This window comes from Hypomesus nipponensis, chromosome 4 (genome assembly GCF_054491055.1).
Source record: "Hypomesus nipponensis isolate SF chromosome 4, ASM5449105v1, whole genome shotgun sequence".
In the NCBI taxonomy this organism is placed as follows: Eukaryota; Metazoa; Chordata; class Actinopteri; order Osmeriformes; family Osmeridae; genus Hypomesus; species Hypomesus nipponensis.
Window position 1 is genome coordinate 3,587,861 of NC_140364.1, and position 12,197 is coordinate 3,600,057.

General features: G+C 52.3%; 2 protein-coding genes across 2 annotated transcripts in view; both read left to right on the forward strand.

Moving 5' to 3' along the window:
• trpn1 (transient receptor potential cation channel, subfamily N, member 1) overlaps nt 1-5,263 on the forward strand; it is a 39,250-nt gene extending 33,987 nt beyond the window's left edge. Inside the window, exons 20-31 of the mRNA XM_084695733.1 lie at nt 399-500; nt 583-681; nt 801-935; nt 1,112-1,219; nt 1,311-1,508; nt 1,865-2,074; nt 2,173-2,666; nt 2,779-2,950; nt 3,070-3,460; nt 3,626-4,042; nt 4,375-4,515; nt 4,645-5,263. Of these exons, the coding sequence (XP_084551859.1) occupies nt 399-500; nt 583-681; nt 801-935; nt 1,112-1,219; nt 1,311-1,508; nt 1,865-2,074; nt 2,173-2,666; nt 2,779-2,950; nt 3,070-3,460; nt 3,626-4,042; nt 4,375-4,515; nt 4,645-4,781 (2,604 nt within the window). The 3' untranslated portion in view covers nt 4,782-5,263. The remainder of the gene's footprint in view (nt 1-398; nt 501-582; nt 682-800; nt 936-1,111; nt 1,220-1,310; nt 1,509-1,864; nt 2,075-2,172; nt 2,667-2,778; nt 2,951-3,069; nt 3,461-3,625; nt 4,043-4,374; nt 4,516-4,644) is intronic.
• Nucleotides 5,264-7,518: 2,255 nt separating this feature from the next.
• On the forward strand, nt 7,519-8,592 carry LOC146295065 (G-protein coupled receptor 20). Its single transcript, XM_084695946.1, has one exon. The coding sequence runs from the start codon at nt 7,519-7,521 to the stop codon at nt 8,590-8,592; it is 1,074 nt and encodes a 357-aa protein (XP_084552072.1).
• The last annotated feature ends 3,605 nt before the right edge of the window (nt 8,593-12,197 follow it).

The window sequence follows — 12,197 nt, forward strand, 5'->3', positions numbered from 1 at the left end:
GAAGAGACTTTATGCAGACCTCGTAATTAAGAACGGGGAGTTCGAGATTCGGTCGCAGTACTTTGTGCTTTAACTGGACTGATGCGTATGAGTTGATTGGAGTGAAGGAGGAGTCTTGGTGCACTATCTTCCTCCCGAACTTCAGTTAATCTAACTCCATTTAGTCTCACTCCTCACTAAAATCCTCTGAAGAAAAAGTACATTAAGATGACTACACTCAAATAAGGTGTTTCATTGCCTAACAAAGATCCAGTGCTGTCAGGTTTATACCTGGGCACTGTACTGGAATAAACAGAAATAGTTTTCTGCATCAGTAGATTTAGGATGAATCTTGTTTTGAATTTCCATAGTCTTTCAAACCTTTTCATAAGGGCTTTTCATAAATGGTGTGTCCCCAGACCAGTGGCTCTGGGCCCCTCCACCTAGCCTCCTCTGGGGGCCATGCAGAGGTGGTGAAGGTCCTGCTGGAGGCTGGGGCCCCCCCACTCCTGGAGGATGCTGTGAGTCATACACACACATTGAATTAAACACACATACACCATGCACACACAGACATTTACCAGCACGTTCCCGTGTTTGCAGGAGGGGATGACTGCAGTTCATCTGGCAGCCAGAAGGGGGCACACTCACCTCCTGGAGGTCCTTAAACACAGCCTCTCTCTCAGCATCAGCAGCACCAAGGTACAGACCCCCGTCTCACCGACAACCTGTGTGTGTCTGCGTGCTCACAGACTACCACCGCTATGTCACATCTCTGTAAGTGTAAGCAGTGTGCGTGTGGTGTTGGTGTGTGTGCGCAGACAGGGCTGAGTGCGCTGCATGTGGCAGCGTGTCACGGGCAGGTGGAGGTGGTGAGGGAGCTGCTGACCCAGGTTCCTGCCACCGTGCGCAGTGATGCCCCTGGGGCAGGCCCCAGGGGTGGCCCCCCGGCGGAGGTAAGCACAGGGGGTTGGGACGGGTATACCTCAGCGATTGGGCATCTGACTGCATATCATCAGATTGCGGGTTTGAATCCCCCCTGCGTGCATGGTGTTCAAAGCATCTGTCAATATGTGTGAGTGTGAGTAAGTAAGAGGGAAGAAAAGCTAACAGGTTGCTTTGATGTGTGTAGTCAGGATACACTCCCCTCCACCTGGCCGCCCAGTCAGGTCACGAGGGAGTGGTCAGACTGCTGCTCAACTCTCCAGGTGTTAAGGCTGACGCACAGACAGATGTCCAGGTACCCCCCGCGCCCGTGTGTGTGTATTAGTGCATGCTCTTGCCTACGCGTCCAAGTGGGTGCTCTCGCTGACCCCTCCCCTTCCCCCCAGGGCTCCTCCCCCCTGCACCTGGCAGCCCAGCGTGGTCATGTGACCGTGGTGGGCCTGCTGCTGAGCCGCTCCGCCCCTCTGCTGCACCTGAGGGATGAGGCGGGGCGCACCTGTCTTCACCTGGCCGCCGCCAGCGGACACGTCGCCATGGTGAGGCAGCTGCTGGGCCAGGGGGCCGACATCAACATCACTGACCAGGTGAGACATAGACAGGTGTGACAGACAGGTGTGACATAGACAGGTGTGACATAGACAGGTGTGACATAGACAGGTGAGTCCAGGAAGACAGACAGGTAGACATACAGCTCCAAGATAATATGATTATCCAACTTTCTAATCTAGCTAACCCAGTTAATCAAGTTCGTTGCTCTTAAGTAACTGAGCTAACCCAGTTAATCAAGTTCATAGCTCTTAACTAACCTAGCTAACCCAGTTAATCAAGTTCATAGCTCTTAACTAACTTAGCTAACCCATGTCCTAGCTAACCTAGCACTTAGTTAACCAAGATCTTAGCTAACCAAGATCTGAGCTAACCTATCCCTTCTCCTGTGCAGGCTGGCTGGACGGCGCAGCACTGTGCTGCCCAGGCCGGCTGTCTGGACGTGGTGCGCCACCTGGTGGAGAGTGGCGGAAACACGGGCGTGGAGTGCCAGGCGGGCAAGACGCCACTCCAGTACGCCGCCATGGAAACACACCTGCACACCCTCAGCTTCCTGCTGAGGCGAGCAGACAACAACACACTCCGACTGCTGGAGGACAGGAAGGTCTGGACACACACACATACAAACACACACACACATCCATACCGAACAAACAAATCTATATATATGCGTGTGTGTGTGTGTGTGGATCTGCTCCCCAGTTTGTGTTTGACCTGATGGTGTGTGGCCGTTTGAACTCTGACCTCTCCCTGGACGAGTTCATCCTGTCGTCCCCCGCCCCCCTGGACACCGCCGTCCGCCTCTCCCGGGCGCTGGGATTGGCCGCCCTGCGCGAGAAGGAACGCTCCGCCGACCTATGCGCCGCGGCCGGCCACTGCGAGGGCGTGGCCTCAGACCTGCTCAGTATGGCGTCCGTGGGCGTGGCCGGGCCAGGACCGGGGTCAGTGCCAGGGTCAGGACTGGGCACCGGGGCGGTGCTGTGCTCGGTGGACCACAGGGGGCTGAGCCAGCTGGACCTGCTGCTGGAGGCTGGCCTGCAGGGGGTGGTGGCCCAGCCAGCCGTCCAGGCCTACCTGTCTGAGCTGTGGCTGGGCTGCCTGGCTCACTGGGACCCCTGGAGACTCCTGCTGCTCTTCATGGCCATGCTGCTCTGCCCCCCGCTCTGGGTGGCGCTCTCCCTCCCGCTCACACACAGGTCGAGTGAGACACACACACTCCCACAGTGTATCAAGTATCAAGTGTATTCCTCATCTATCAGCTGACACTGTGTCGTCGTCCCCCCCCCCCCCTCCCCTCACCCCTCCCAGGTACAACGCTGTGCCCATCGTGAAGTTCATGTCCCACCTGGTGTCCCACCTCTTCCTCCTGCTCCTCCTCATCCTCACCACGGTGTACCCCCCCCTCAGCCCCCCCCACCTCGGCCGGCTCACGCCCAGCTGGTCTGACTGGCTGCTGTTGTCCTGGATGGCTGGGATGCTGGTGTGTGTGTGTGTGGGGGGGGGGGATATCCTCCTCCAAATACAACAAACAAACTTCTCTTTACTTCTCACAACACAGAGACGTATGTGGCTGTAACGGTGTCTTCTGTGTGTGCCCAGGTGTCAGAGCTGAGCCAACCGGGAGAGAGGGCGGGGCTAGCGTGGGTCCGCGTCCTCGTCCTGCTCTTCGCCGGCTCCGCCCTCCTGTGTCACATCCTGGCCGTGGTCCTGCAGGGCTTCAGCCCCGCCCACCTCCACTGCCTGTTCGCCCGGAACGCACTGCTGGCGGTCGCCATGGCGCTGGGCTTTGTGCAGCTTCTGGACTTCCTGTCGTTCCACCACCTGTTCGGGCCCTGGGCCGTCATCATCCGAGACCTCCTGAGGGACCTGGGGCGGTTCGCTGTGATCCTGGCTCTGTTCCACACCGCCTTCACCCTCAGCCTGACCGCGCTCTGCCAGCCTGTGTACCCCTACAGACACCCTGACCCCGCCGTCACCCCCAGCCCTGGCCGTGAGTACACGCACCCTGACCCTTAGCCCTAACCCTGAACCCAACATGACCTTTACCCCTAGATCTCGCCGTCTCCCCCATCCCTGGCTCTGAGTACGCAAACCTTAGACCCTGCCTTGACCCCCGTGACCCCCAACCCCCAAAAGGATTTCCTGTCTCTTTCAGACTTCCTTGACAACGCCACGGTCCCAACATCGCCGGGGGACGAGCCAAGCGTCTGGGAGGAGGAGCCAGAGCCAAGCCACACCCCCCTGGAGCTGTCCGTCCTGCTGTTCTTCGCTCTCTTTGGTCTGACCGACCCGGAAGCCCTGCCCCCTCTCCGCCAGTCTCCGCCCACCGCCGCCCTATTGGCCCGCCTGGCGTTCGGCAGCTACCTGGTTGTCACGGTGATCGTGCTGATCAACCTGCTCATCGCCATGATGAGTAACACCTACCAGAGGATCCAGGCGCGCTCCGACACAGAGTGGAAGTTCGGCCGGGCCGTCCTCATCAGAGACATGAGCCGCAAGTCAGGAACTCCCTCTCCCCTCAACCTCGTCACGCACCTGTATCACTACGCCAAGGTGCTCTGCAAGCACGCAGGTGAGCCGGGACTAGCTTCAATTGGTTTCCTCTCTGAGGGTTTAGGTTGGTTCTAGGTGCTGATCTGAGGGTGGAGGGTGGTTATCTTTGAATATCTCTGTGACATCTCGTAAGAAGGACTATACACATTCAATTATCTGGTACGGAACAGGTTTTACTGGAACATAAATGTTTACCTGTAGAGTAAATCCTAAACTGTGTGCATGTGGACTTGTGTATACGTGTGCGTGTTTGTGTGTGTGTGTGTGTGTGTACATATGTGAGTGTCTGGGTGTGTGCACGTGTCTGTGTGTACATGCTTGTGTGTGTGTGTGTGTGTGTGTGTGTCCCAGGTAAGGTGTGTCCTGGGGACGGGGGAGAGCTGAAGTCTGAAGAGGAGGATCCAGAGGGGGGGGGCGACCGGGGGCCCCGGGGGTCTCTGGACCTGCTGACTCGCAACAGAACCAACAAGAGAACCCAGATCCAGCCTGAGGGTGAGCACACACAGGTTCCATCTAAGTTGATACGTTGTTCTTGTTACTATGGTTGCACTCCATGGTTTTCCTACCCCTCCATGGTTCTCTCGACAGTGCTGTGGTTCTAAGGTTCCTCTGGGTTCTCAGGTGGGGTTCCTGGTTGCTGGAGGCAGGCGGGCCAGGTGAGGGTGGAGCAGGTGTCAGACTGGAGCCTGGTGGTGCAGCGCTACCAGGCCCTGAGGGGGCAGAGCCCTGGGGGGGGTCACCTGGGGGTCACGCCTTGACAGAAGGAGGACTCTCCTTCCACGATACACTGCCTTGCTGACACACACACACTCACACTGCAGTGTGGAAGAAGCATCGGGTGACCAGATTCCGGAGGGTGACTCTGGAACTGTGAGAAAACGTATACAATCGACGACTAAAACACTTGGTATTACATCCTTCTGACTTAGGTGTGTTAACTGTACATCTGCATGTCTGGTGTGATTACAAGAACTATATAACGTGTTCACATAGAATGTGTGTTTATCCAAAGGGAGTGCAGAGGGGGGATTTGAACCTGCAAGCATGTGATCTGCAGTTAGATGCTCTAACCACCGAGCTACAACCTCCCAGGATGTATGATGAGTGAGACCCTGTGTTATATGAGCTGAATCCCTCCTGTATCTGTGTGTGAGCCTGTAAATGATGAGCTGTATAATCCCTGGAGCAGGAGTGGGACGCGACATCGTAATAACACTGAATAAACTAACTGTATGGAAATAAACATCCTTCTGTACTAACAGGTGTGATGTCATTTATCTCTGTTCAGATCCCCCTTTTTTTCCTCCCTCTTCCCCTTTCCCCCTCGCTCTCCCCTCCCACACTCTGGGAGCTCTCTGTCAGGAAGTGTCTGGGGGAGGGGGGGGGCAGATAAGGAGGACAGTTGGTGGGAGAGGGAGGGCAGATGAGGAGGGTTGGGGGGGGGGGGGGGGTCAAATGAGGAGAAGGGGTTGGGGTTGGAGGGGTCGGATGAGGAGGGTGGGGGGAGGGTCGGTCGGATGAGGAGGGTGGGGGGGAGGGGGGGGTCAGATGAGGAGGAGGGTTGAGAGGAGGGGGGGGGGTCAGATGAGCAGGAGGGTTGGGGGGAGGGGGGGGGTCAGATGGGGAGGACAGTGGGGGGGCGGCAGGCATAGTGCCCTGGTCACTGTCACCGACACACGCATGAAGAGATGGACTCACAGACACACACGTTGGAGCCACTTTGTGGACAGAAAGGCTGGTGAGTGTCACAGTGACATATGTTTAACTTCCCCTGAGCTCTCCCAACCCCACACGCACACCCTTATATCCCCTTACGCACATGCTTCTACCCCGCCACGCACACCCAGGCCTCTATATATCCTCCCCGGCTGAGAGAGGGCGAGACCTTGAAGAGATTTAGAGAGGTGAGGAGGCCCGGACAGAGACTAAGTCAAGAGAGAGAGAGGGAGAGAGAGAGAGACAGAGAGAGAGAGAGAGTCCCCAGACTTCTGCTGAGGAGAGAAGAGGGGAGGAGAGCCTGTGAGGAAGAAAAGAGAAGTGATGATGAGGAGTGGCTGTGTGGAGGAGGAGGGGAGGGGCCGTGTGGAGGAGGAGGGGAGGGGCCGTGTGGAGCGCTGCCGGAATGAAAGGAACCACTACGTTTTCTACATCCCAAGAGATACACGGAAGAAAGTGGTCTCCTGATCTCCTGTGACCCGTCTCACCCTCTACAGATCTCCTCCAACACCAAGCGGACTGGTGAGTTGAGAGAGAAGTATTGAAGTATCGATCATGTTTTGATCAAGTATTGTTGATGACCAAGGTTTTGATCTTCAGAAAACAGTTTTCTCACACAGGAGTCACAGTGTTCCTGCAGAGATTTTGTCATTGTCTCTCTGACTCCAAACCTCAAACCATCTTTTAAGTGGCTCTTGTCATTTTGGCCAGCTGGTAAAAGTTTCTATATTCGCTAGTTTAAAGACCACACCAACAACTGGTTATGTTTGGTGATGGGAAAGGCTATTGTTTTTATAGCAGGCTACCGATGAGCCTGTTGGAATAAATGATTAGTATCAGGTGTGTCATTGACTTGTTGATCAGGTGAGTAGACAGTGTGGCGGATGGGAGTTGTAGTCTTCTCCCCCTGATCCTCGGTTTGACTGCATTTAGAGTAGTGCCTCCGTCTGTCTTCGTGAGGTCTTCAACCAAGCGGGGAGAGAGGCTGGACCATCATGACGCCTCACTTTATATATATATATATATATATATATATATTTAATACACCGTAAGAAGGATTGATGCTGTTGTTTGTGTGGGTGTGGAAGTGGATAATTCCATCCCTGATGATTCCATCACCAGATGATGAAGTTTGCACAGACAAGTAATTGACTTAGGCAGGAAGGTGCATACATTCAACATATAGAGATCATACATCTGGAATAGTGGTGTACGAGTCTAATGGTACTAACGGTACAAAGTCAAACTACTTCTAAGGGGCTGTAAGAATTTAGAATCAAATAACAATAGACTCAGAACAGACCGGCTTGGAACCAGCTTTGTGTGCGGGTGTGAGGCGGGGGGAGGGGGGATGTTAAAGTTGTGATAGTAGCAGCCGGAGGCTTGGAAGTCAGTGTTTGGTGTGAAGCGCTGCCCGCTGTTGACCACTCATCACGGTGGCGTCCATTAGTAGCGCTGTTTTGTTACTTGTTTCCAGTCATCATTGTCAGGCTTCCTGGTTTAGAAAGCTGTAAATGTTTACATGACGGAGGATGACTTTGTGTGCGTGTATCAAATCACACGTAATCCAAATGTATTGACTATTTGTATAACCTTGTATAGCACCCTTACTTCACCCTCCTCCTCTTCACACTTAACTAAGACCCTTCGCCCTTCCTCCCCCTACCCCATTTGTTTCGGAATTGACTTGTTCCAGATCTTTCCTCGCAGTCACACTTTTTTCCCCGTTTCAGGAGCTGAAGAAACACACAAGACGACATCCGTCAGCGTTTCTTCATCATGGACGCCTCCTCCATCTCCACCCCCCCCTCCTCCATCTCTAGCAGCAACACTCCCCCCCCAGACCTACATTGGGCACCAGACCTGCACAGACTCGCCCACCTGGACCAAGCCCTGTACCGGGACTTCCATTCCCTGTGGGTCTCTCTCATGGTCCTAAACTCCCTCATGTTTGTGGCAGGCGTGGCCCTCAACAGCCTGGCGCTCCTGGTGTTCTGCCGCCACCCGCCCCCAAGCTCCGCCCCCGTGGTGTACACCATCAACCTGGCGGTGGCCGACCTGCTGGTGGCGCTGTCGCTCCCGGCGCGCGTGGCGCTCTACCACAGCGAGGGCTCCTGCTGGCTCTGCTCCTACCTCCACTCCTTCAGCTATTTCGTCAATATGTATTGCAGCATCCTCTTCCTCACCAGCATCTGCGTGGACCGCTACCTGGCCGTCGCCATGCCGATGCGGTCGTCGCGGCGATGGCGGAGCCCCGCCGTGGCCCGGGCGGTGAGCGGCGGGGTATGGGTGCTGGCCGTGGTGGTGACGTATTCCCTCCAGAGCCCCGCGCTGGGGCCCACTTCCTGGTCCGTCCCCGCGCTCTTCTCCCTGGCCGTGCTGGAGTTCCTGCTCCCCCTGGTGGTGATGCTGGGGTGCACGCTCCGCGCAGCCTGGGTCCTGCTCAGCCACCCCCCAGGGATGGTGCAGGGCCGGGGGAGGCGGGGCCGGGCGGTGAGGCTCCTGGTGGTGGTTCTGGTGGTGTTCACCGTGTGTTTTGGCCCCTTCCACGTACGCCAGACGCTGGTCTACTTCAGGGTGTTGGGGGAGGGACCTGGGCAGGTGCTGGCCTATCACGCGACGGTGACCCTGAGCAGCCTGAACAGCTGCCTGGACCCAGTGGTCTACTGCTTTGTCACGGACCGCTTCCGGGTAGCCGTGCACCGCGCGTGCGGGCGGGAGAGGGGGGAGGCCAGCGAGGGAGTGAGAGGAGGGGGGAGGGGTGGGGAAGAAAGGAGCTTTAGGGAGTCTGAGAAAGCTGTGGCTATCGCTCAGAGTGTCGTCACTCTCAACCCCCTGTCTAAGATGGACTAGCCCATTTACAGACCAAACCCCCGCACCCTGGCTAACATGTACCAGTCCATTTATAGACCCGACACCCCCACACCATGACTAACATGGACCAGTCCATGTGAAGATGAGACAGTAGACTAGAAGGCAGATACGATGTTTTGCGTGCACTCCACACACACACGCACACACACACACACATACACTTCACACGCACACTCCACGCACACACACACATACACTTCACACGCACACTCCACGCACACACTCACTCTACGGGTGTACTGAGAGCATGCTGTCTTGACAGTGCTTGCTGTTTTTAGTCTCTCTGACACTGAACTTGATATTCTGTATTCAACACTAAACCATTAGGTAGCTTTCTATACAATGACATCATTGGGTCACGAGTTTTACAATGGATGGTTAAGTGTTCTTTCAAAGTAGACACATACACACATGTACACACAGACCACACACACCCCTGTGGCCTAGCCAGCATGGACCAGTCTATTATCGACCACACACACACACAAGTGCACTAATGGCCGTTAACTAATGTGTTTGGGTGAGGATGTCTGGATGGAGGAAAGCACTCGGTTTTACCATACTCTGTTTTTAGGGTTAGTCACGTTCTGTTTTAGTCCTGTTGTTTTAAGCATGTTTGTGTCATGTTCTGTCGTAGACACGTTCATCTTTGTGTCATGTTCTGCTGTAGACACGTTCATCTTTGTGTCATGTTCTGTCGTAGACACGTTCATCTTTGTGTCATGTTCTGCTGTAGACACGTTCATCTTTGTGTCATGTTCTGTCGTAGACACGTTCATCTTTGTGTCATGTTCTGCTGTAGACACGTTCATCTTTGTGTCATGTTCTGTCGTAGACACGTTCATCTTTTTGTCATGTTCTGCTGTAGACACGTTCATCTTTGTGTCATGTTCTGTCGTAGACACGTTCATCTTTGTGTCATGTTCTGTCGTAGACACGTTCATCTTTGTGTCATGTTCTGCTGTAGACACGTTCATCTTTGTGTCATGTTCTGTCGTAGACACGTTCATCTTTGTGTCATGTTCTGTCGTAGACACGTTCATCTTTGTGTCATGTTCTGCTGTAGACACGTTCATCTTTGTGTCATGTTCTGCTGTAGACACGTTCATCTTTGTGTCATGTTCTGTCGTAGACGTGTTCTGTTTGGGTCTGTACAGAGGATTCACGTTAGAAGGTGCCAGATAAGTGCAGGGACTGTGTAGGCTGAGGTCTTAAGGCAGCGGCTGTTTGCCTGACTGAGGAGGCCGAAATGTCAGCCGCTTAAAAGGGGTTCATTTGTCTAACAATGTTCACCGTTGTCATGACAATACATTTCATCATATGTTAAGTATTGTTTAGTATTTAACAGATTCAACTAAATGTGGGTTGTCTCTGGTTTCCATCTTGATGTGATAATTTAGGACCGGCTCTCTGGTACTACATACTCATGACCACCAGGGGGAGTATGACACCAATATGACTCATTGGGATCTCTGTTTTTCGGTCTTTCTCTGATTGTCTATCTCTCAATCCCTCCATCTCTCCTTTTCCCCCCCCCCCCACATCTACCTCTCTATCTCCGTCTTTCTCTCTCGCACACTCTCTTTCTTGAGTCAAATCAGGTCAGTTTAAATGCTTGATGCAGAGATCTGTCGTAAGGTGAGGTCCAGGCTTTCCACACAGCTTGATGGGGTAAAGGTCAAGGTCAAGGTCAAAGCGATATTCTTCTACAGTTGACCCGTGTCATTATAGCCCACACACTTACAACAAGTTAGCAAACACAAGAAAGGAAACAGAGACAGTATTTTGGTTAAGTAGTTTAAAAGTGCATTCTGTACTTTCATGGTTCTAGATAGGAAAGCTCAAGCATATATTCACAATATATGTATGTATATATATATATATATATATATATACAATCCTTATAGAAAAAACATTTACTAATGAAAATAATCAGCTTTTTTATAGCAGCGATAAAGAAACAAAAATAAATATTTACATATTTTTTTTTCAATGACAAGGCATATGATGCACTGCAAATGTCTCGGCCCTCTCGCTCTCTTTTGAAAGTTGCGTCTGTGACGCCTGATCCGTGACTGGTAACAAAGAACAAGGATTATAATGTTTAAATCAAAGGGAAACAGAGAACACGCAAATAATCTATGTTATGAGAATATTTAGTAGTATTACGCAGTTTGACTTATGAGATCTTGACAAGGAACCAGGTGATTTTGGAGAGGAAAGAACAGGTAAATAATGAGGTGAAATTGCAACACGTGCCCGAACGCGTGCACACATACACACACGTGCCCCGCACACACACATTCCAGTCCTGTCCCACAGTAACACCCTCTCTCTTTCGTGCTTCCTGTAAATATATCTCTTTGTATCTACATATTCTTTAAATAAAGCGAAAGTATCTTTTTAACGAGAAAGAGCTCCAAAAAATAAATATCCACAGTTTCGATTTTTCTTTTTCTGTTTTCAAGATGATTCTGCTTTCAACTTTGTATGTGCAAGTTCTGTGCCACCTCAGACCTCCTCTTCAAACAATAACAACAACAACAGCTTTACATTCACCACTTAACTTGGTCACCTGATGGAATCAAAGGAACTGCATCTCCCAGCATGCCGAGCGGAGGCCACTCTGGCTCAACATTCCGAAGTCGACGACAAGAGTTTTGGGACAAACCACCCAGATGCTTCTTCGCATCTTGAGAAACACTTCAAGTCACACTTCAAGTATTCAAGGCCTGGTTCTTGACTCAAACCAAACCAATGCTTTTGCTTGAGCTACAAGTACATGGTTTTCAGAAACATGGATACTCACATATCCAGCCATGCTTTGGAAAAGCCCTCCCACCCTCAACACCGCCCACCCCCAACCCCCCAACCTCCTGCCCCCAATCCCCCACCCCCCATAGCTGAGCCATAAACCCTGCCCAATCCGCCTTTACGCACCCCACACCCCCAACTGAGGCAGAACAGTATAATTATTGCAGCGTCTTGATTTGACAAAAATCTTTCATTTTGCATTCACTTTGTAGTTTGGTTAAACTCCTTCAGATGTTCTGGAAAGATCTCAGATTATTGTTGAAGATTTGATACACACTCAAATCTCTCTCATGGCATAGACCCACACAGCTGGAACAATGATAGTGACAACAGCTTTGACCAGCTCTAACCACCCATAAGCAGTCATAACTAGACCCTGGCCTGGCACTGCAGGTCAACAAGTAAAAGCACCCTCCTCAACATATATTTAATGTAACAGACTGGCTGGCTGCCACCCCTTACCCAGCAAACACTCCACCCTTAGACTAACCCAGGCACACAGCTAGGCTAACCCAGGCACACAGCTAGGCTAACCCAGGCACACAGCTAGGCTAACCCAGGCACACAGCTAGGCTAACCCAGGCACACAGCTAGGCTAACCCAGCACATAGCTATTTAGACAATGCAACAGGTGTATAGTGTGTAAACTGACAACCTGTGAAATGATCTTTCTACATAATAATCATACTCTCATTCAGTTAGAAAAATAGAATAGAGATTCTATGTGGGTGGAAAATAAAACCACGTATTCCTGCACAGCTTCAAGTTCT